Source organism: Xiphophorus maculatus, chromosome 11 (genome assembly GCF_002775205.1).
Source record: "Xiphophorus maculatus strain JP 163 A chromosome 11, X_maculatus-5.0-male, whole genome shotgun sequence".
Classification (NCBI taxonomy): domain Eukaryota; kingdom Metazoa; phylum Chordata; class Actinopteri; order Cyprinodontiformes; family Poeciliidae; genus Xiphophorus; species Xiphophorus maculatus.
This window is the reverse complement of record NC_036453.1, coordinates 9,705,235-9,727,193: the sequence shown is the minus strand read 5'-3', so window position 1 is coordinate 9,727,193 and position 21,959 is coordinate 9,705,235. Positions and strand designations below refer to the sequence as shown.

Sequence of the window (21,959 nt, the reverse complement as noted above, 5' to 3'; positions counted from 1 at the left end):
CAGTGTGGGCGTGCTGACAGTGGAGGGGTAAACTGCGACTTGCGTATGGAGCCTTAGACCTTGACGCAGCTGTTGTGGGTTCGAGTCCTGGTCCGAAGACCTTTGCCACATGTCTTCCCCCTCACACATAACACACTTTCCTGTCTGATAATTGAGACAGATCAGTGTAAAAGACTGATATCCGAAATGTCTGTAAGATTCAGTTAAGTTCACCTAAAGTTGGCACTGGATGTACTTTTAATTTGTGTGCTGATGTTCGTGTGTTAAAACAGTGTATAGAGATTAATTTTCATTACGTCTTCAGGAGAAAAAACCCAAACTGGTCCTCATAAAATCAGACAAACACTCACACTCAACCGCCCGAGTCGGCAGCTGTAAGGAGGAAGGGAGGGAGGGAAGGAAAAGTGCTCTTTCACAAATTGCATGCAGGCTTTTTGCATCAAGTGTCAGCCCCTCTGCCTGCTCGTCTTCCTCCTCCGCTTTGCTTTAGCGCTAAAGTCCAGCGCTGAAGTCCAGCACAGCCCTCTGCCCAACGCTTCCCTTATGGATTAGAAACTGTTGCAAGTTTTTCTCTGCGGTTGTCATGTGATGCTTCAACATGTGGAATATGGCTCAGACCTCGGTTGTGAAAACCCGACTGAGGAGATCCCTCAGCGAGCATGTGAAGGACTCCACCAACAAGGCTTGGGATGGTTTCTGGAGGAGTGTGAGGGAGAGGCGGCTGTGGGGTGAGTCTGGAAAGTTTGTTGGGTTTTTGTTTTTTGTTTTTTTGCAATGAAGGAAGAGGATACCCACTGAGAATGTCTACTTTATGTCTCATGTGTTTCCAGAAACTTTTGAGAAACTCTTGATGTTAATAGTTGTTCAGGAAAAATATTTTTTCTACGACCTATTAACCAAAATATGTATGTTGGGTTGCTGCTGTAGTTGCGAAATCTCAGTTTATACAAAGACTTGAACAACTTTCACCAAGTTTCTTTCATGTTAAAGCACCTGTGTCATTCTGTGTCGGTATTGAATGATTAATGGATTAATCGGATAAAAAACTTCCATATTCTGCAAATTTTCATTGAACCACTGATGCTTTTTATGCAATTCAAATAACAGAGCTGCAACTACGTGTTATTTAAGTAATTGATTATTCTACCCCTTAATATTTGATTATTCTATTGATTGATCGATTATTGATTGATCGGATGAAAAATTTGGCTCATTCTGCAAATACTTTTAAAACCGTTTTATACATCATTAGAGATACTTTAAAAGATGAAAATAAACAACTAATTAAATTCCTTTTTTTACAAAAAAATGTGATGTTTAATTACCTACAATGCAGTAGCACAGCATTCATTTAGTGAATGCTTGATCATTTGTAGCAAACAATGAATTAGCAGCTTAGGAATTCACAGAACATCAATATGTGAAAAGCTCAGAGCTTTCTGCTCAACTTGATACAGTGTGTGGCTCATCTGTTTATTTTTTTCTATTATCCAATTAATTGGATAGAAAAAGCAACTTTATATATATATATATATATATATATATATATATATATATATACAGTATACACTGTATATATATATTTTTTTTTACAGTTAGTGAAGCTTAAGTTGTTTTTGAGGAGTTCTGGGTAGAATATATTTACAGACTGTGTTTTTTATGTTGAATGCAAAATGTATATTTGTTTGACAGCTAAGTTACTTCTCTGAATGTATTGTTTTTTCAGAAAATTGCCTTTTTCTGAGTCTGTGTACTCCAGTTAACAGGTTTCTGACTTGCAGGTTTAAATGTAGGTATTTAGTTGTTATTTTATTCATTGAATTAGTAAAATATCTTTGAATCCTTGTTCAAAGACTGTTACAAAAGAGTTTTTACAGAGTTTTTCATGATTATAGTCAGCTGCTGCTTCCTGCTGTCCATCAAACTGTGGTGAAGCTTCTTCAGAAGAACCACAAACCTCTGAGCTGTATTTGTGACAGATTTTGGTTTTGCGTCTCACTGAATCACAATGTTTTCTCCTAATGTGGTTTCTGAGGGTAACCTGAAGAATGGTAGTCTGCAGGCCTTCACTTCATGGAGTCCCAGCATGTTTTTCACACCATGAACGCCGGAGATGCTGCTTTCATCTGGGAGCTCAGGTCGTCTCATGAGCTCTAGTTACTCCTGGACAGGGAGCTTTAATGGAGCTCTGAGGGAAACACTTTCTGTTTTTTTGAATTTATGGTGAGGAAACTGCAGGGAGCCTTTCTGAGGCTGGCTTTATTGTTTGTTTTTTCTGAAAAATGCACAAATCTGTTAGGAGATTGAAAGGTTAACTTGCCTAACTGACTTGGAAGATGAAAGGAAGGCCTTATGTCTTCTCTGGTGCGCCACATCAGGGCCGATGGTTAACCTGGACAAAGAAGTCAAGTTTATTTGTAGAGCACATTTCAGCAACAAAGTGCTTTATATCATAAAAATACAATATAGTAACCAATTATGAAACGGCAAAAAACATAACATTTTGTCAAATGTCATCATCAAACAAATCCACATTAAATATGTTGATCAATGTTCGAGTTATTAGTAATCAAAGGTAACTCTAAACATGTAAGTTCAGAGTAAGTTAAAATTTTAAGTTTCATTGCAGTTTTGCAGTTTTCTGGACGTTTGTTCCAGATTTGTGGTGCATAGAAGTTGAATGCTCCTTCTCCATTTTTTGGTTCTGTTTCTAGGGATGAAGAGTAGACCAGAACCAGAAGACCAGAGAGGTTCTGGAAGGTTGATACAACAAAAGCAGATCTTTAATGTGTTGTGGTGCTAAACCATTCATGATTTATAAACAGTATTTTAAAGTCTATTCTCTCAGCTGGCGGGTTGATGTGCTCCGTCTTTCTGATTTTAGTGACACTTGAGCAGCAACATTCTGGATTGGTTGCAGGTGGAGAATTTATTTTTTAGACCGACCTGTGAGGACACTGTTGCAGTAATCGATGAGACTAAAGATAAACACATGAATGCTTTTGTGTAGATCTTGCTGAGACATTAGCCCTTTAATCCTAGAAATGTTCTTCAGGTAATAGAGGACCGGCATTGTATCTGTCTCTGAAGGTTCATGTTTGAGTTCATCACTACATCCAGATTTTGGGCCTGATCGCTAATTTCTAGCTGTAATAACTGAAGCTGTTTGCTGACCCCAAAAGTAATGATGTCAGTTTGTTTCTGTTCAGCTATAGAAAGTTATGGCACCCCCACGTATTGATTTGTGGATGGCTTCAAACTCACCTGGTGACATTGTAATGTAGAGCTGTGTATCATCTGCAAAGTTATTTTTGAATTTTCTTTGAGTGTACAGATTAGTCTGGTAGAGGTCTGGACTTTCAAAGGTGGAAAATATTTGGTTAATGCGACCCCGGATATTGTTACAGACAGCAACCAAATCTGCAAATTCAAATTCATGCTGAAACAAATAAACAGTCTTGATGAGGCCTGAATGTATTTAGGCCATTTTTCCTCAACCGTCAGTGTTTCTGTGCCACAAAAACATCTAAAGTTGCTCCTCTTCATCTGCCCCTACTAATAATTTCTACTTTAAAATGATTTCATAACTAACAATCCAAATATGGCCCTCTATTTGAATCATGCATGCAGCATTCTTCCAAACACGTCATGTGCCAGACGGACTCTGTAAACTTTTTTTTCCTCATGCCTGAGAGAAAGATCACCATCAGAACAGAGCGAAAGTTTGCAGAAACTGGTTGCCAGGTGCAAAGCTGAAATTAAACCCAGACAGGAAGATTTCTTTACAGGCTGAGCAGCCTGGAAATATCCACAAGGAGATTTTCATTCTGGACTTACTGATGCTGATTTCTTTGTAAAGTTTTCTCCTTAAACTTTTAACCAAATGTTAAGAACCAATCAGCAGATAAACTGGGATAAGTATAGAAAGTTACATAACAGCTCTAACTGAGCTGTACTTCCTTTGCCTGGAAAATCTGGTTTGCTTGGGAAGGTGTGAATGTGCAAATAAACTGATGCAGACCGAAGTGGTAAACGGTTTGTATATTTGTATAGCGCTTTGTTAGAGACCGCTCTAAAAGCAGGAAGCAAACTGTCGTGCAGGGCATTCTGGGTAAATACAACCAAAATAAACATGCAAGGCTAGCACTAGCGGGAGAAAAGCCTCATGGTCTTTTACCAAAGACAAAAGTCTATCAGACTACCTGATGTGAAAACACCCTTACTTTTATCCAGAAAAAACATAGAATTTCTGAAAGTAAAGTGGAGTGTAAATGAATCTGCTGTATAGAGGAATAATCAGGATGAAGTGAAGGGTTTAGTTTGTGTTCTCTGCAGCTTGAGGGAATGAACCACAGTGTCCAAACCTGGTGGAAGAAAACAAGGAGCCTTTACCCTCCCAGGGGTTCAGACTTTTCAAGATGTCTCCCTCACTGACCCACAGCTGAACTTCTTGGTGTCACACTTTGTTTGTCTTGAGACGGACAAATAGGAGTCAAATACTCTGCTGTGGAGGATGTTGAGGTAGGACATGCCAGAACAATAAAGATCATTTCTTCCTCAGGTTACATTTTTACCTTTTTTTGAATACCTGTGCTACGTCAGTGAGATTATTCTTATTTGTGCAGTAGTGTGCTACTGAACATTTTTTTTGTTTTGTTGACTAAACAAAATGTATTTAATAAACCACTTTTAACAAACATCCCATCTATAAAAGCTTACCAAAGTTTTTATATTTTGTCACATTACAACCACAAACGTAAATGTATTTCATTGAAATTTAATATAAAAGACTAACACAAAGGGTTATGCAGTTGTGAAGTAGACAGAAAATTATACATGACAAAAAAACTGAAAAGTGTGGTGTGCAAAAGTATTCAGCTCCCCCAGAGTCAATAGTTTGTGAAACCACCTTTTGCTGTAATTCTAGCTGCAAGTGTTTTGGTGTTTGTCTCTACTAGCTTTATACAACTAGTGACTGAAATTTCTGCCCATTCTTCTTTGGAAAACATCTCAGTCAGATTGAAAGGAGATTGTTTGTGAACAGCTGTTTTCAGATCTTGCTGCAGATTCTGTCTGTGTGTGTGTGTGTGTGCGTGCGTGGGGGGGCGTGCGCGCGCATGTGTGTATGTATGATTTTTTTTTGTACATTTGTTGCTATTCAGGTGTTACATTTCATTCATAATGTTCTTTAGAAGAATTGAATTTGAGCTGGTGAAACCTGCAGCTGCTTAGCTGCTCAGAACATGACGTTGGTGTTGCTGCAGCCTGATATTGGAGCCAGTGTCTGACATCACCAACACAATGTGATGTCACTCCCCACTGTACTGTGATCAAGGGTCTCCATCATTTCAGTTTTATTATGTATGTTAGTTGGTGAAAATTAGTTATTGGTGAATTTTCTTTCTTGATTATAGCAATTCAGAACACATCCTGTGGACTGTAAAGGTTTGACTTGAATACAAAATCTTATTGATTTTATTTTTTCAAAAGAATACTGACAGTATGCAACAAGTAGAGGATAAAAATGTGCATTTGCTGCTTTTATTCTACATTTCATAATTTTTCCCCTTGGCTCCTGCTCCTTGGTTGGAGGTCTGTCTTCATCGTTGTCTGGATTTCATCAACAGTATTAGCTCATCCTGATTGCTTCGACCACATGCTGTCCCTCCTTTCCTCTTTACTGTCTTTTTTCTCTCCTTTCCTATCCTCTCACTTTAGCGTTTTCTTTTCGCCTTCTATCCCAGCTTGCTGTGTCTGTTGTTTGCTGCTCTGCTCTCTGTTCGTCATTCCTCTCACAACATTCATGCGTCATACTCAGGGGATTTCTGTATGCGTGAGTTTTTCTTTTCACATCCAGGCTGCACTGTGATTTAAAATGGGGAGACAAAAATCAGCAGATGTGAAATGGAAATAAATAAATCCTGCTACTTTAAAAATAGATTCTGATTCCAGGTTTCTGCACCCAAACATTGAGAGAGAGAATATTTAAAATGTAATTCTTTTTTCTAAATCTGCACATTTCTTTCTTAGATCATGAATATTTTAAGGTTTTGGACCCAGATATCTTGTGCACCACAAGTTTGGTTTAGAAACATCCTGTCTGCAGGTAGCAGAAGTTGAGAATAAAAAGTCATTTTTTTCTGTTCTGAATGAGAAACAGAGGAAATATGGCTCTGATGCTCCTGCAAGTCAGTTAAACCGTTTTGAGTGGCTGTTCATATCACCATTGATCACATCGTGATCGTAATGATTTCTTTTATCAAGGCTGCTTGTTTCTTTACAGAATTACTTAAGATGGAAAGGAAAACACTTTACCTAGAAAAACTGTTTTTTAATGTCTTTGGGTATGAAAGTTGAACAATCAAGTGGAAATCCACCCTTAAACCTTCTTACATATTGAGTATTTTTCAACTATTATGCTGCTATATTGAAAATAAAAAAAACTATACAACTGATTCATATCTACTATATAAGCTTTGACAGTTGGTCCAAGCTTGGTTTTTGACACTATAGCAATTGTTCCAAACACAGAATGACCTAAATCCTGCTTTTATTGCTCTGAACTGACTATATTTTTGTTATTTTTTCAAAAAACACCTGACAAATATATCTTTTGATAAGGCAAACCTACAAAACTCTTAAGAGTAACATCTCTTTTCAACAAAAAATGTGACTACTTCATTTGTTTAAATTATTACATTATCCATTTGTTAAAAAAAAAATAGAAAAACATCAGTAAAAGTTATTAAAAATTACACTTTTTGGCCTTCTAGTGGCAGTTTTGGAATGTCCAAGCAAAAAGTTTGGACATCCCTGCACTGGAATGTTTTTCAAAACTCAGCTTTTAAACTTAGTAAGTTGGGGGATCTTCAAAGATCCCAAACTCAAATTTACGTGACTGTCACTTTAAGTCAACATATCAGCATCCTCATCATAAAAATCCTACAAAGAAACAACAAAAAATCTTTAACGTATGAAACATCAATAAATCAGTTTTCACCTTGAATTGTGTTTCAAGTACATCATTTTTAATCTCCCTTTTCGGACTAAGAAAAACATTTCTGAGCTTTTGCTCTAAAAGCATATGGATTCTTGTCATATGACATTATCAATAAATATTCAATGGTAGCCACTGGGCAGACTGTTTCCAGAGGAAAATAAACAGCCAAAGGATGTTGTCAGCACTTCAGTAACAAAAGTCGTTTACTCTGGAAATCTGAGATTTAATTTCCTTAACTATTAGATTTTGCTACAAGATAACAGTAAAAGTTTTCCACTGCTGTCCTGGTTTTCTGCCACCTTGTTTTTTTATGAAAATCTCCTTTGAGGAGTTGAGAAAAGCAGTCATTTTGTGTCTTTTTGTGAATCTGTGGTGGCCTCATCCTCTGTTCTCTTTAGAAGCAGCTAAAACACATTTCCTCCAACATAATAAAAGCAATTCAATAAAGTGTGTGGAATATGGGACTCTGGCTTCAGCAGAAAGTATATATTTTTACTCCTTTCACTCCGCTTTCTATTCAAAGCCGATCCAGTGTGCTGGAGGTGCCTTTCATTGTGTTTCACTGTGACTCAGTCAGCAGTTCACTAACCTGGTCAAATGGTTCCGTCCATGCTTCTTGGATTGAAACGTGAAAGTATAGATTCGGAATGTTATTTGTTAGATACGAGGTTATAGATGTGTAGTTAAAATCTGTCGTCGTAAAGATGAGTAGTATTCATTTGTTTTGTTTAAATTATTAAATTAAAATATGTAAAAAAATTTACATATTTGCTAAACTGTCACAGTGTCATGAGAGTATAACACAAGGCCAAAAGTTTAATCTCCTTCTCCTCCCCCCTGTGCTGCTATTGCAGTCTGAAGAAATGCACCACTCCCCGTCAAAAACAACCAATCAGAGCCTGGAGGAGTCATAACATAGTGACTATTTTAACAAATATGTAAAAACAAAAACATATTGTTTCTAAAAGTGGCATTCTACAGATTTAAGTAGAATCTGATTTGCGGCCTCTCTTCCTGCTAGGCACATCAAACCCACTAACAGTGTTTCATTGCAGATTTTGTGATGTCTGCCGAGGGGCCAGGCAGTGGAGTTTAACTGGCTGAGTTTAAAAGCAGCTATTGGTTACGATTTGTAGAGATGTATTTGTGAACAAAGCAAACTCGAACACAAAGATTATTCTTAGCACTTTTACAAAGTAAACTTTCTGATTTCTTTAAATTTTGAAGAATTTGCAATATTTTAATAAATATTGTTAGAACAGACAAAGTGGAATTTGGGACAAATATACAACTGGTTTCATAAGGTCTCATCTGTTTTCTTAATATTACACAGCCTTTGTACTTCATGATCAGGACAGTCCAACCTTGGGTCTTTGGGTCTTATCAGGTCAGAAACTGATGCTCTTCATACACTCTCTTGGATGTCTGGCAGTGTGATCCATGTCACTGCTGCCTCTGAGAGATTACTGTGTTGAACTCCTACTGTCCTACAGTGATGGTCAATTGATGTTGCATGATGTCTTTTTCTCCCATCTGCTTCTCTAGTTTTGTTTAATCTCAGCTCTGTGACCCTGAACAACATTGGAGTTTTGGTGGCAGAGTTCAAAACTTTTCTCACTGGTTGAATATTACCAGCATTTTGTTTCAGTTATCTCCCAGTTTTAACTCCTCTGCAATTCATATTTTCTTGTTTATTTAAATTACACAGCAGCATCTCTTTGTTTATTCACAGCATTCTCATTCAGATACACTGATAAAATCTGCCAATCTTAATGGAAATGTTTCATTAACAGAAGCACCGACGTCAACTGTCTAGTGTAATCTACATCTGAGAACACAAATGCTGTAAAATATTCAAATTTGATCTTTTTGTGTTGTCTCTCAGACTTTAGAAATCTCAACTTATATTCTTGTAATTACAACTTTTAAGATTCACAATTATGACTTTAAATCTTGTAATTATAACTTTAAAACTTGTAATTCACTTTGAAACAAGTCATCATGACTTTAAGTCAAATTTTTAACGTATTCTTAGTTATACAATATTTAACTGTCAATATTCAACAGCCTAAAATTATACATAGTCAAATAAATCTCACAACTCTGCCTATATCAAGCAAAAAAAAAACAACATTCCTTCAAAGCCAAATGCAGGTTGCATAAATAAACAATCCTATGTTACCAAATCAAAACTGCATGTGAGCATGGCTGGCTGTTATGTCCTGGTTCTTATTGGTTGTTTCTCACTGAGTGGTTTAATTCTGCAAATCACTGGGAGGAGGCAGAGGAGCTTATTTTTCTTTTTTCTTCACACAATATCTATCTCATGTTAGGATAGTGAAAGTTTTAATATACATGTTAAAACTTTTTTTTTTAAGTTGCCTGCTCCAGCTTTAAGCAGACGTTCAGTGTGAGAGGATCCAGTCTGCTGGAGCTCTCATTCTGCTACGTCTGCAAAATATTTGGGTCTCAGTAGCGCGTAGCGGCGGTCCAACAGCAAAAGCAGAACCCAGTGAGTTATAGCATGACTTCCATGACTTGAATTATTTTTTGGGTTATTTGCTTTCTGACCATCATGCTCATCCAGATGAGTGTTGGTAGTTGTGTGCTGCTTTACCTGCTGTCTGACCACTCTGGATGTTTTTTTTTTTCCTGCGGTAAGCTTCAGTAGACCAATAGTATGTCAAATGCTTGTTTTTTAAATGTCATTAAATTTGTTGTGTTGAAGCATTTTGACGTGCTTCATCCCTGAGGTATTCTTTCATCGCAATACGCAAACTTCCCCATTCGCTCTCAGTTCAAGTTCCACATGACATTGCTTTACTGCCGCGACCACCTGCAGTGTGCAGTAAAGGGGTAGATACGGTGCACACTGGCTTCTGCAGGTTGCGAAGTGTAAGATGCAGGTGATTGTTTTTTTGTGATCGGCAACAAGAGCCAGTGAATTACTGATCATACGCTTTTTCATGAAAATGGTCCGATTATGATCGGTGGCCGATCGATCAATATGCCACTAGTTTTATTGCAGGGATACTTGATCTTGAGGCAGAGACCAAATGTTCAAACCTTCAGCTGCAGGGAAGTGAATAAAATTATTCCATCAGTGAAAGTAAATCCTATTGTGCTCAGCAGATACTGATGTTTGGCTTTAATGAATCCCTTCTGGATGTATCGCTGTTCTTCCTGCTGAAGCCAGAGTTTTAACCAAATCCATGCTTGTGTCGTCGTTTCCATGCCTGCAGAAAGTCTGGATCTTTGCTTTTTGTTGCTGTATGCTGAGTTTGCCTCCTTCAGCATCAGAACCTACATGAATGTGAGGTTCAGTTCATTTTCATCTCTATGAAAACTCCCTTAATGGAGTCATCATTTCTGCATCAGTGTCTGAATAACTTTCCATTTCACTGCTTAGGGGGAAAAAGTCTGTTGTATCTCACTTCTTTAAAAGTCATGTAGGACGCATGATAACGGTGCAGGCAGTAAATTGGCTGTGATAATTCGGCACGGCAGCATTGTGTTGTTGAGGCAGACGGAAGCAGGTCCCCTTGCATGCGGCTGCCCCCTGAACAGACCTCATTTTCTCTTCTGTTTGCATGTTTACTTTGCCGCTGAGGGAGGAAGCGCCAGTCATGGAAAATACATTTTCTCCATCAAACAGCTTTTTAAAAATGGTCTGTTTAATATCTTACACTTTCAGAGAGGTCATGCTCTGGAGAAGTGTAACAAAGATGCAAACTAAATTATCTCTGAATTTCCATTTTTTCCACTGCAATGCTAAAGCCATGATGCTTCATAAACCAAATTAACACAGACAAGAAACACAACAAACTTGAAGAATGGCAAAGCGGAAAGAAGTTAAACACAAAACAAGGTTTACAGCCGAATTAAAATATGTTTGAAAGCAATTTAACAAAGCTAATCTTGGAGGGAATGAATTTGACTCTGAATTTTTAAATATTAAATCAAAGCATGACTTTTTCTAAAAATCAAACTCTAGTTCATTTATGGCGGTGTGAATGTGCAAGCAAACCCACAAAAGCAAACTCTGGTCTGCCTATAAACCTTTGTCTCTGTTTGGTTGAAGTGATCTCTGGCGCGTTTTGAATGTGTATGTCAATGCCAAGCAGACCATCTCTATTTTCTTGCGACATCACTGTTAGTGAAAAGGTAGTTTTAGTTTTTCGGAACCTCAGACTCCTTCTTTAAACAGCTGGAAGCGCCGTGACCTTAAAAGGAATAGACCCGTCAGGCAAAGATGAACGTTTGTGGTTCAGTCTGTGTTTATAAAGCCGCTGCGACTCAGCGTGGCAACTTCAAAACAAAAGCGGCTCCCAGCTTCATTTCTCAGCTGGAGGGTCACTAGCTCTGTAAGCAGTTATTTGTCAGATGTGTTGAGGGGTTTCCAGTGTCATTTGCTTCTCTTGTGACTTACAAAGTTATGTGCAAGGTTATTTTCTTTATGTTTTTTAAGTTTTATCAAAGTTTAAGCACAGAAATTGCTTAAAGATGTTTAGAGTCTGAGAGAAAACGCTCAAACTCTCAACTGTAACAGGTTGATATTTAGTCAACCTGCTCAGAGTTACTACGTAGTAGAAACTATTGAAGTAATTTTAATATCATGTACCAAATTAAGTGTAAAGGTAAAGGTAATTTTATTTATATAGCACATTTTCAGCAATACAAAGTGCTTTACATGAATTAAAATAAAATACAAACAAAATAACAAACCAAAGGAAAGAGCAAAAGAAGAAAAAGATAAGTAGATAGTAGTAGAGTTGGTAGATAAGTATAAGTATGTATCCTCTGGTCTAATTACTTTTCTGGTTTGGAAGAATAGGAGTCTAAAAAGTAGTTGCTAAGGTAGTTTTTTCTGGGTTCCAAGTTCTAATCCCTGTTCTCTGTTGCTAAATAAGTGTAAGTAAGTACGTATTCTCTGGATTTTCTACGTGTGCTCTAAATTTGTTAAAGTAATGAGTACTCCACTGTTTCTAAGTAATAATAAAAACCAAATGTTCCTGTTCTGGAAGATGTTTTTTTCCTGTATTCTAAGTTTGTTCTAATTATTTTTCTAGGTTGCAATAATAGGAGTCACTCTGCATAATAATCTATAAATTAATCTAATATTGGTCTAAATAGTGAGTACTCTACAGTAAAGAGTGACTAATCTAATTCATTTTCTGGGTTAAAAGTGAATGCTATACAGTTTCTAAATAATAAAAGGAGAATGACATAATTAGATGAAAGGACACATTAGGGCACATAGCAACATAGAGACAAAACAAAGACATGAGTGAAGGCGGTGACATCAAAGGGCCATGAAACTACGTTGCTCAGCCTCCCAGCAGAAGTCCGATAAGATGTTGTTATCAAGGCATGATGTCCTTGGAGCGCTCAGCTCTACAGCTGCATGGATAACAGGAGGGGCTGAGCTGTACATGATCGTTTGAGCCTGTTGTATTGAAGTTCTGCCCCTGCTTCCAAGATACATTTCTCCTACAGGAGACTAATAAAATGATCTTATGTACATTTCCACTAGCTATTATTATTACTTTAACTAACTACTCAAGTCAAACACTCAAAGTCAAATTTGCTGTTGGCAACTGTTCTAAGCCAAATTTATTGTTGTACTGTTTAAGTTATTCAAAGCCAGTTTAATAGCATATGTATATAGCAGCTTATAAATCTTAGTGTAAACACTTCTCAAGAGTCAAGTTAGCGGTTATTGAAGCATATATCTATTTAATCAGATTCATAGGTACATGCTAATATGTGTCAAGCTAACAGCTACTTAAGTTCAGTGTTACTCAGTCTGTTACAGCTACTAAATCTGACAGCCAGTAAATTTCAAGCTGTAGTCGCCCACTGAAGCTTACTGCCAAAGTTCAATTGAAGTTCAAATTAAAAAATGCTTTATTGATCCCGAAAAAAAATTAAGTTGCTGGCAGTTTTACAGCGTTGGGGTTCAACAGTTATTAAACGTACCTTATTTGACCTTAATTTACCTTATTTGGTTGGTTTTATTATCAGATAAGTATTTGAAATTCTTATAAATTGACAGTTTTATTCATATATAGTATGTCCCTTTTCCAACACCCTACTGTTAATACTGTAGAATACTACTGCTATGCTGTTACTCCATTTTAATCCTGCAGTTTTAACACCAATTAGACTCTAAAGAAATACTTATTTCCTGTGGTTTTCCTGCTCAGTTTCCTCAGTCTACAGAATGAGTTGAGTTTGTTGGCCACAAGTGGTACGTCTGTTGGGATTCTGAGATTCTTATTCACCTGAAGGACAGATCTGGAGACAGGTTCTTTCAAACAGAAATAAAAACAGCTCAGAGTCTGAGTGAAAGCCCTCGGCTGTGGTCCCAAGCGTCTCATAACTTCAGCTGAATTGCATCACAAAGAAGCTCCTGTAGGCTGCTAGGAGAAACTTTACTTTTCTATATTACCTCTTCATCTGTCATTGTGATTTGAAGAGAGCACACAGCAGCTTTTCTTTTTCTTTATTATTATTCCTGCCACATGGTCATTGTTTAATTACGTACACGTTTTTTGTTGCGAATACCATTCGTTTATCTCTTTGTGGCACCATTATTCAATTTAAAACCAACAACCTTTATTTTTACTTTGCAGACATCTGTTCTTTGCACAAAATTTTGGAAAGCTATCTGTAATGAACAATCTATTGTTTACATCGAGATTTACTGAGATTCTGGTGCAGAATTATGACGCATGTCTCATGTCAATGACATAAAAGTCAGATGTGACATGATCGCTCAGACTGCAGACACTTTGAAAACGATTAGTTCCACATATGGAAGTTAATCAAATCGAGTTTTTTGGGGGGGGAGAAAAAATCGGAATTAGGCCATTGTGCAAAAAACTCTGATATGGGCAAAAAAAAAAAAAAAAAGTGGCATTTGCATACTGTCAGAATATATTCCAAGGCAAAGAAATAAAAAAAAATGTTTCAACAAACTATGCTGAACATTCACCATCATTAATAAATGTTTTTATATAGAATACATGTTTTTCATGTTCACATGTGAATTGACAGGAAAGTGGGTAATGAGAGAAGCAGGCCGGGAATCGAACCTGCGACAGCTGTGTCAGGGACTGAGGCCTCCATATGTGGGTTGTGCTTAACCCCTTTGCCACCACAGCGCCCCGTTCACAATTACAATTTAGCGCAATTTCCGAATATGACACAGCTAGCTTTGGTCGTCAACAGTCCTCACAACAGCACATCGAGTCTCCCTTAACTTCAGCGCCCCTAGCTAGCTAGGTAAACTAAAATGACACAAGGAAATTATATTAAACTTATTTAAATGTTTTTCCTAAGTGAACAAGTTAAACCATTGAGTTTTGTCATAAACTAATTTTAAGTCACTAGTTAGACCATGATGGTTTGTGCCCTGGCTGGGCTGCTCAAACTCTGATTAAAAAAAGTTACATGTTGGTAAAATGATTTAAACCTAATTTTGCATAGTTTTAATTATGAATAGTTTTTGGCTCCACTGTGTATTTTAGGTGTTATGTGAGCTTAGGTTTCATTTGGTCTTACAGTGTGGAAAAAATATAAAAGATGTCCTTTAATTATCTGTCCTGGGCTTGTGAGTTGGATCGCTTCCTAATCTACTTTTATCATCCCGTTTTTTTTTTTAATTGCTGTAGAAATTTCAGTGTCTTATCAGTCAGCAGTAAAGTCATTTTTCCTTAGGCTGGCAAAATGAAACCACGAAGTGGGTTTTATGGGATGTCTCCTGAGAGGATAGCAGGATTATGGCACATCAAAACCGGCAGAGAAAAGGTGGGGATGGTGTTTATCTGCGCAGCTGTAAACTTGACACTGCGAATCCAGAATTAATCCAGATCAGCGGTCTCTTTCAGAGTGCTGTCACACTGTAGGCTGAGGATTACTCGTCTCCTGCTGCTTCCTCTGTGTATCTCCGATGCTTTTTGCTTTTCTTTTATACCTTCACGAGGTTTAAATGTGCTGGTTGTTGATAAACCAGAGATTCAGTCCCTGTGTTTTTCATTCTGCTTGTTGGGAGGTTGTTGACAGAAACAAAAGGGCATTTATAAGAAAAGCCTTAAGATGCTGATTGTCTGCCTTCACAATATTTGACTTGTCCTCAATGTTGCTGCATTGCACATTAGTGTAGCAATATTTAAAGTTAAGGAAGGAACCATTTGGTTTTTATTATTATTATTATTCATTTCTTTTTATATTCATAAATCAATTTTTTTATGTAATTGATAACAAAAATGAAAGGTCACAGGTTTTTTTTGTTGGTTTGTTTGCTTGCTTTTTTCTGGGCTTGAAGTCCAACAGTGCATATCACTTTTATAGTAAAAAGTTCTAAATCTGTCAACAAAATTAAGAAGAAATGCTTGTGTAAGTATTCTATTTCATGAATAAATTACAGAAATCATAACAACAATTTGTCCAGTTAATGGTCTATTAAATGTTCTATTTAAATTGATAAGTCATGATTTTATTCTGTTAGCAGGCATAGTTAATAATGTATCCTTTAAATCTCAAGTTATATTAAATTGTTTTTCCTTTTTACCTTTAAGCAGTGTTTCCATTTTAAAACCATTTTTCATCATTTAGTTTTTTTCGAATATTTGTAAAAATATAAAAGAGAAATGGCATTGACAGATAAAAAATAAACAAGACAGATTAACTAACAAGTTCATGAAGTATTCCATAAATTTCCACTTTTGAGGTTGGGATTATACTGGTTGTGGTAACTGTTGTAGGGTTTGGTGTAAATACATTCACTAGATGAATGGAAAGTTCATTTAAAAAGTTGTAATATGGGTACACAACTCTTTGTTTTTATTACTTTTTCTGCTGATTTAGGTATTCTGTAGCCACAAACATTCCTTGAATTCCAAATAGTTTGAAACTTCCCAGCAAAAGATACTTTAGCTTTTTGTTTTATTGTCTGCCAGTGAGCTAACATGTTTTTATAGGTGAGTTTTGGATCATTTTTGTGCTTGGTAGGGAGAATCCAAACCTCTTCTGATCGTCATTAGTGAAAATCTGAATATGTCAGACACATAAACCTCCAAAGACATCCTGGACTTCAGAAAAACACATTGTCCCGTCATCTTTTTCTTTCTTTTTTTCCTCTTTCTTGGAAGTACCTGCTTCGGTCTCTCACATCGGCCGCCTCTGCCAGGCGACATTCAATTTGCAGTTAGCCCACTTTCCATTTGCAGTTAGTTGGCTAAATGTGAGGCTCCGGGGATGTTGGGAGTCGAGGGAAGCTGAGCCATCGTTGTCGCGCTTCATTACCTCACTTGTTTGCCCTTGGGAGCTTAAAATTCAGTGGAAGTGTGGAGCTATGTGAAGAAGATAAATTTGGGGAACTTCTGCTCTTTTAAACATTTCTTAAAATGAGTGGGACTGACAGGAATATGCAGAAGTGACGATGTTATGTTTCTGAGTCAAATTTGCCCAGAAACAACCTCATGCAATTTTGTAATGTGAAGAAATTGACTTGCAGCTTTGCACAGGAAACATACAGTATGTATCCCTGTGTTTCCAGATTGCAGCTTTTTGTTTTTGCTACTTTGCGTTTTTGGTACCTGGTTCAGAGCTGGAAGCCTTTGTAACTCCATACATCTGCCCATTTACATCTCAGCTACATCAGTTCTGTCAATAAATCAGCTAAATGCATCTGAAAAAACTGCAAAACGGTAAGCTCCTACAGGAATAAGTCACAACTTTTGGCTTTAACAGTTCAAGTATGAATTCCTTATTTGCTTTTATCTTATGGAGATGGAATAACATAAAACACAAGAACCACTGAGATCTGCTTAAGCAGATGCATCCTTTACAAATGTTCAAGCATACAGTAAAGCAGTGGTTTCCAAAGTGTTTCCCACACATTTTATTATCCAATTAAGTAATTGTTGGAATAATTTATAAAATAATTATTAGTTTAAAATTGGAAAAAAACATCTTATTTTTAAAAACTTCTGGTTACTGAAAATACATTGAGCCCACGTTTAGTATGATATTGGAAGGCTGCTAAATTCCCCCTTTTATGATTTAACTATTGTAGCTTCTTTAAAACAAAGAACAGATTGCATCAAACCAGAGGGCAGAAAAAGCAACTGACAACATGTTAAAAATTGTGTTTATCTCAACTGACTTAAATCCTTTCATTTACTTTTAAAAATTTAATACAATAATATAAAGCAATAATAAATATTGGAACTTCTTGCAAAGACTGACATTTATTTCCAGTTTAATTTTCAAAGTCCTCATAAACTGCAATATTCAATGCAAATCATAGGATGATGCAACTGCACAAATACATGATTTAAATGTTGGACTTTTATAGATAATTTTTCGTTCTTTATATTGCAGCCATTTTACATACATATTATAATCATTATGTACATAAATCCAATAGAAACTAAAGACTTTTATGATATCAGAACTTCTTTTAGAAATCTTTATTAACTGATTCTCTGATGGTTTCTTCCAGTTAAGAATAAAACTGACAGTTCAGTTCCTGGACAAATTAACGGCCTTTAAATATCCAGTTGTCAGACATTCTTGAGAATTCTTACTCCATTGTGAAGGGAAGCAGCCGTCTTGAATAATATGTGCTGTAATCATCACTGTGATCATTGTCTGAAAACGTCTGCAGCTTTGTGCTGTAATAGATGGAGGGGATTCAAGAGAAAATGACTGTGAATGCGGCCCGGCTGGGATCTGTCTGAGCCAAATTTTCATCATAACCATTAGTGGCTGATGGACGGCCAACGGACGAGTTTGGCCTTCGTTCAGCTGTGTTGAGTTTTTATTTGTAAGTGTTTGGGGCCGACAGGCCTCCAAACCGAAACGAAGAATAGTTACTTGCTGGTAATACACTACATTTTTTGTAGTGTCTTAAAGTAATTTCCTATTTTTATAAGGTAAACATGCAAAATTCTTAAGTTTAGGATGTACCATGATTTACACATCCCCTCCCTATAAAAAATGTGACAACTTTACATGCTCAATTAAAATATTGCATGCTAAGTTTACTGTAAAAAAATCTATGTAATTTACTGATTCAAAATTATAAAATGACATTTTTTAGGCTCTCTGGTACTTCTAATTTGACAAAAAATGTGGACACCCTGCTCTAGGGCATGAGGATCAGCCTATTAGCTGCTGTGGTGCGAACATCTCCACTCCGCATCGCTGCATCTCCACGACTCATCTGTTACGCAACAGCTTCTGTTACGGACGGCGAACCTGGCCGTCCAATTACTGTGCTCTCGTCTGCCAAACCTCCACCGTGAGTCACGGTTCCGCGGTGTGGATTTCCGCCTCAGGCGACCCCGAGCCGTCCCAACACTCACCTTGCCGTCATCCCACAGGCCGAGTGGAGAATTAAACATTCAGGTGAGCTTGATGCGATGTGAAGCCCTGATCTCATGGCTCATTTCCACTTTCTGACCGAGAAGAGAGAACATTGACTCACCTGGTCTGAACCTCACAAATGACGGACACGGCTTCTCCAGCTCGTGGAGGATGGGGATCATCGAGGTGAGTCTGTGTTTGCGAACGCTGTTTTCCGACAGGGATCTCATTGCCCTGTGATGTGGCCCTTTAAATCCCACATACGTCCCTGCAGATACGGACAGAGGAGGAGAGAAGAAACCAATCTGTTTGAGTTTTAAATTTATGCACCTTGAAAAGCAAAACATTTGACTTCAGAGTTCTGTTTTATTTTCTCCTTTGGTGGTAAAAGCCCAGCATTAGATGTAGCGATTGCTGTGCAGGCCGTTGTATCCAAAACAACTGATCGGTGAGCAAGCCCAAGGCGTCTGTCGCTTTGTTTTATTTGCAGTTTGTCACACGGTGTCAGTCCCATTTTGTGGTTCACAGACACATCACTGCCCTAAAACAGAACCTCCAGGAAAATAAATCCCAGTTAAACCCCCACAGTTAAATTTCTCTAACAAGAAGTGTTCCAGCATTTCAACTCAGTTATATAACTTTATTTAAAACAGGGTGGAAACCATATGAGGATGAATTAGGGCCAGGCTAAGAGTTATTTTGTCTTGTTTTTTTATTATGAGAATAAAGGAGTAATATCAGGAGAATCAAGTCTTAGTATTAGGGGAATAAAGTCAGAATACTACAGGAATAAAATCGTAATAGTCCGAGATTCACAACACACAAAATCGTAATATTGCGAGAATGAAGTTTCACTGCTATGAGATTAAAATTGTAATACTGCAAGAAAGTCGCAATACAAGAATTAAGCTGTAACATTGTGACAATAAAGTCATTATTAGGAGATATGAGGCATAGTTTTATGAGAACTAGACAAGAAAGATAAAATAAATAAAATTAGGTTTTATAAAGAAATTTTGCAGTGTGGTCTCTCTCTGTCAGAATTTTACAGTGGTGAATTCAAAGAGCAGATGAGCTACATGTCTAGAGAAACCCTTGCAGACTCATTTTCACCCTATTGTCTCTGTAAACACTCATAGAATGTATTTCAGGTCTTTCATGAACAAAATGAAGGGAATGTTGTTTGACAGCACACGACTAAAAAGAGTAAATCTTCCAACACTTGTCCATGCGTGCATTGGCTGTAGAGTTTAATTGACAGAGATGCAAAATGCCAGAAAGTTTTTTGTTTTTTATTTATTTATTTTTAATTAGTGACATGTGAGCTGTGACAGATTGACTGACCCAAAACGAGCATCTCCAGCCGCCGCCGGCTGAAAGTTAAAATATGCTCCAACTCTTCTCCCGCCCCTCAGGAACACAACTTTTGACTGGCTTGGGGCTAAAACGTTCAGAGTCTGAGCCAGTTATTTCATTTTTTTTTTCTGGGGCTGTAAATGTGCATGGCTGTAAATGTTTGCAGAATCAGCTGGAGCCGGAAATCGGACTGAGCCGCTGGAGTTGACAGGCTAGTCAGACGAAATTAAGAGCTCTGCAGCTCTGACAGCGTGTCCCTCGCAGCCATGACACAATCACTTTTTCCCCCTCTCCACAAGATGGTAAGCAGCTCACTGGGCTTAAAAAATATAAAAATCACCATAGCGATTTAGGGTAAAAATCTAAAAAAACAATTCTTCACCTCTGACAACTTCCAAAAATACACAGGTTTTGATTCTAATAAAGTTTATTCGTTTATAAAAAGGAACGTAGTAACAAATGAAAAGACATTTCAATACCTGTAATCAGGAAACATTGCTGCTTGAAATCAGTTTTAATGCAAAATGTAAAATCATGGCTGCCCCTGACAAATATTATTTAATTTTATTAATTAGCACTGCTTTTAATAACGAGATAAGTTTTCTTTTCACATCTTTAGACAATATTTTATTTGCCAAGTTATTGTGAAGCACATTTCAGTAACAAGGCAGTTCATAGTGCTTTACATGGTAAAAAAAAAAACATTACAGTGACAACATTACGACTATTAGGGCCTTACTAAGAAAAGATAGAATCAGAATAAAATTCTGAGAATAAAATCATAATATTATGAGAATATTCATACAAGAATAAATTTTAAATGAGGAAAATTATATGAGAATAGCTATATTACGATAATTCTTATAATATAACTTTATTTGCATAATATTATGACTTTCCTCTTGTAATCTAGAGTTGAATTAATCAATGTTCCACTTAATAATCAAAGGCAAGCAGGTGGATTTTTGGCCTCGATTTAAAGGGACTCAGTGTGTCGGCTGTTTTTCAGTTTTCTGGAAGTTTACTCCAGGTTTGTGGTGGATAGAACCTGAATGCTGCTTCTCCACGTTTGGTTCTGGTTCTGTGGATGCAGAACAGACCAGAACACCTGAGAGGCTCTGCTCCGCATTGTCAACTAACACCTGAACAAGTTTAAAACCTCTGGTTCGATTTAGACACCAAATTTGTTTGAGTCTCTTGTTTATTGCTTAATTTTGATTTTGTCTCTTATGAATCCAGTATTTTACCTCTGTGGCGGAGGACTGCTGTGAAAGTGACAAACTGTATGAAAACACATTTTGGAGTCTTTGGAGAGAAGTCCTCAGATGTGACACATAATTTCAGACGTCAGTGGACAGTTTGCTGCCTGCAGATGTTTTTGTCTTTGGAAGCGAAAACGGAGAGATGACATAGGAGAACAAGAGACGGCATTAGAGGTTGGATTTTTGTTATCCGAGGCCTGCAGCAACATGAGTACCGTGGGTGATTTTTAAAGAAAACTCTTTGTAGACAACTTCCAGGATGGCCTGATGTGCACTGCTAGAACATCGAGTCTTCTTTTATCAATTTGGTACTTTGACCTTTTATCGCTTTTCTTTCCGTAAAGCTACGTCGTTGATTTTCATGGATCACATTTTTTTTTTATTTCATGTGAGGAAACTCTCTTTGCAACAGTTCCTCCAGGAACTCATTCATCATACTTGTCAGGTTAAGTTAGTCCTTAGATCAAACCTACTTTTCTTTTCTTTATTCTAAGCTTTTTACATGAAAATGGCTTATTCTTCATGTCCCCAATCGTCCTGCAAGCGTAAAAAATAAGAGATGCATTTATTGCTGGGTGGCCAAGCCTAGTCTCCCCTCCATTGCTCATTGCTTCTGTCAGCTGTTTTCTCCTCATACACACCAACTCCAGCCGACCTGCTTATCCAGCATTATCCGGAGCCGCAGCGGCCCCCGGAGCAAACAGTTCCCGGCCGTCCAGAAATCCATCACGCCGCCTGGGTCCGTTATCAGAGAGGAGGTGGTGGTGGGTGGTAGGGGGAGGGAGGGAGAAATCAGGGTGGTCATAACACAGGCACGACGGGAAGGAGAGATAAACAGGGAATCGAAGAGGGGCAGATCACCAAGGAGGAGGAGATAAGAGTGGAGAGAAGATGTGGAATAAAGGGAGGGAGGGACGGTGGGCCGGTGACGGGTCGGATAAGGCGGGGAAGCTGCAGTCTGAGAA

At 37.5% G+C, this 21,959-nt stretch overlaps 1 protein-coding gene across 1 annotated transcript in view; it reads left to right on the top strand.

Moving 5' to 3' along the window:
• Positions 1-453: 453 nt before the first annotated feature.
• LOC102225091 (rho GTPase-activating protein 7-like) overlaps positions 454-21,959 on the top strand; it is an 82,954-nt gene continuing 61,448 nt past the window's right edge. The window contains exon 1 of the mRNA XM_023342885.1: positions 454-728. Coding sequence (XP_023198653.1) covers positions 599-728 — 130 coding nt within the window. The 5' untranslated portion in view covers positions 454-598. The remainder of the gene's footprint in view (positions 729-21,959) is intronic.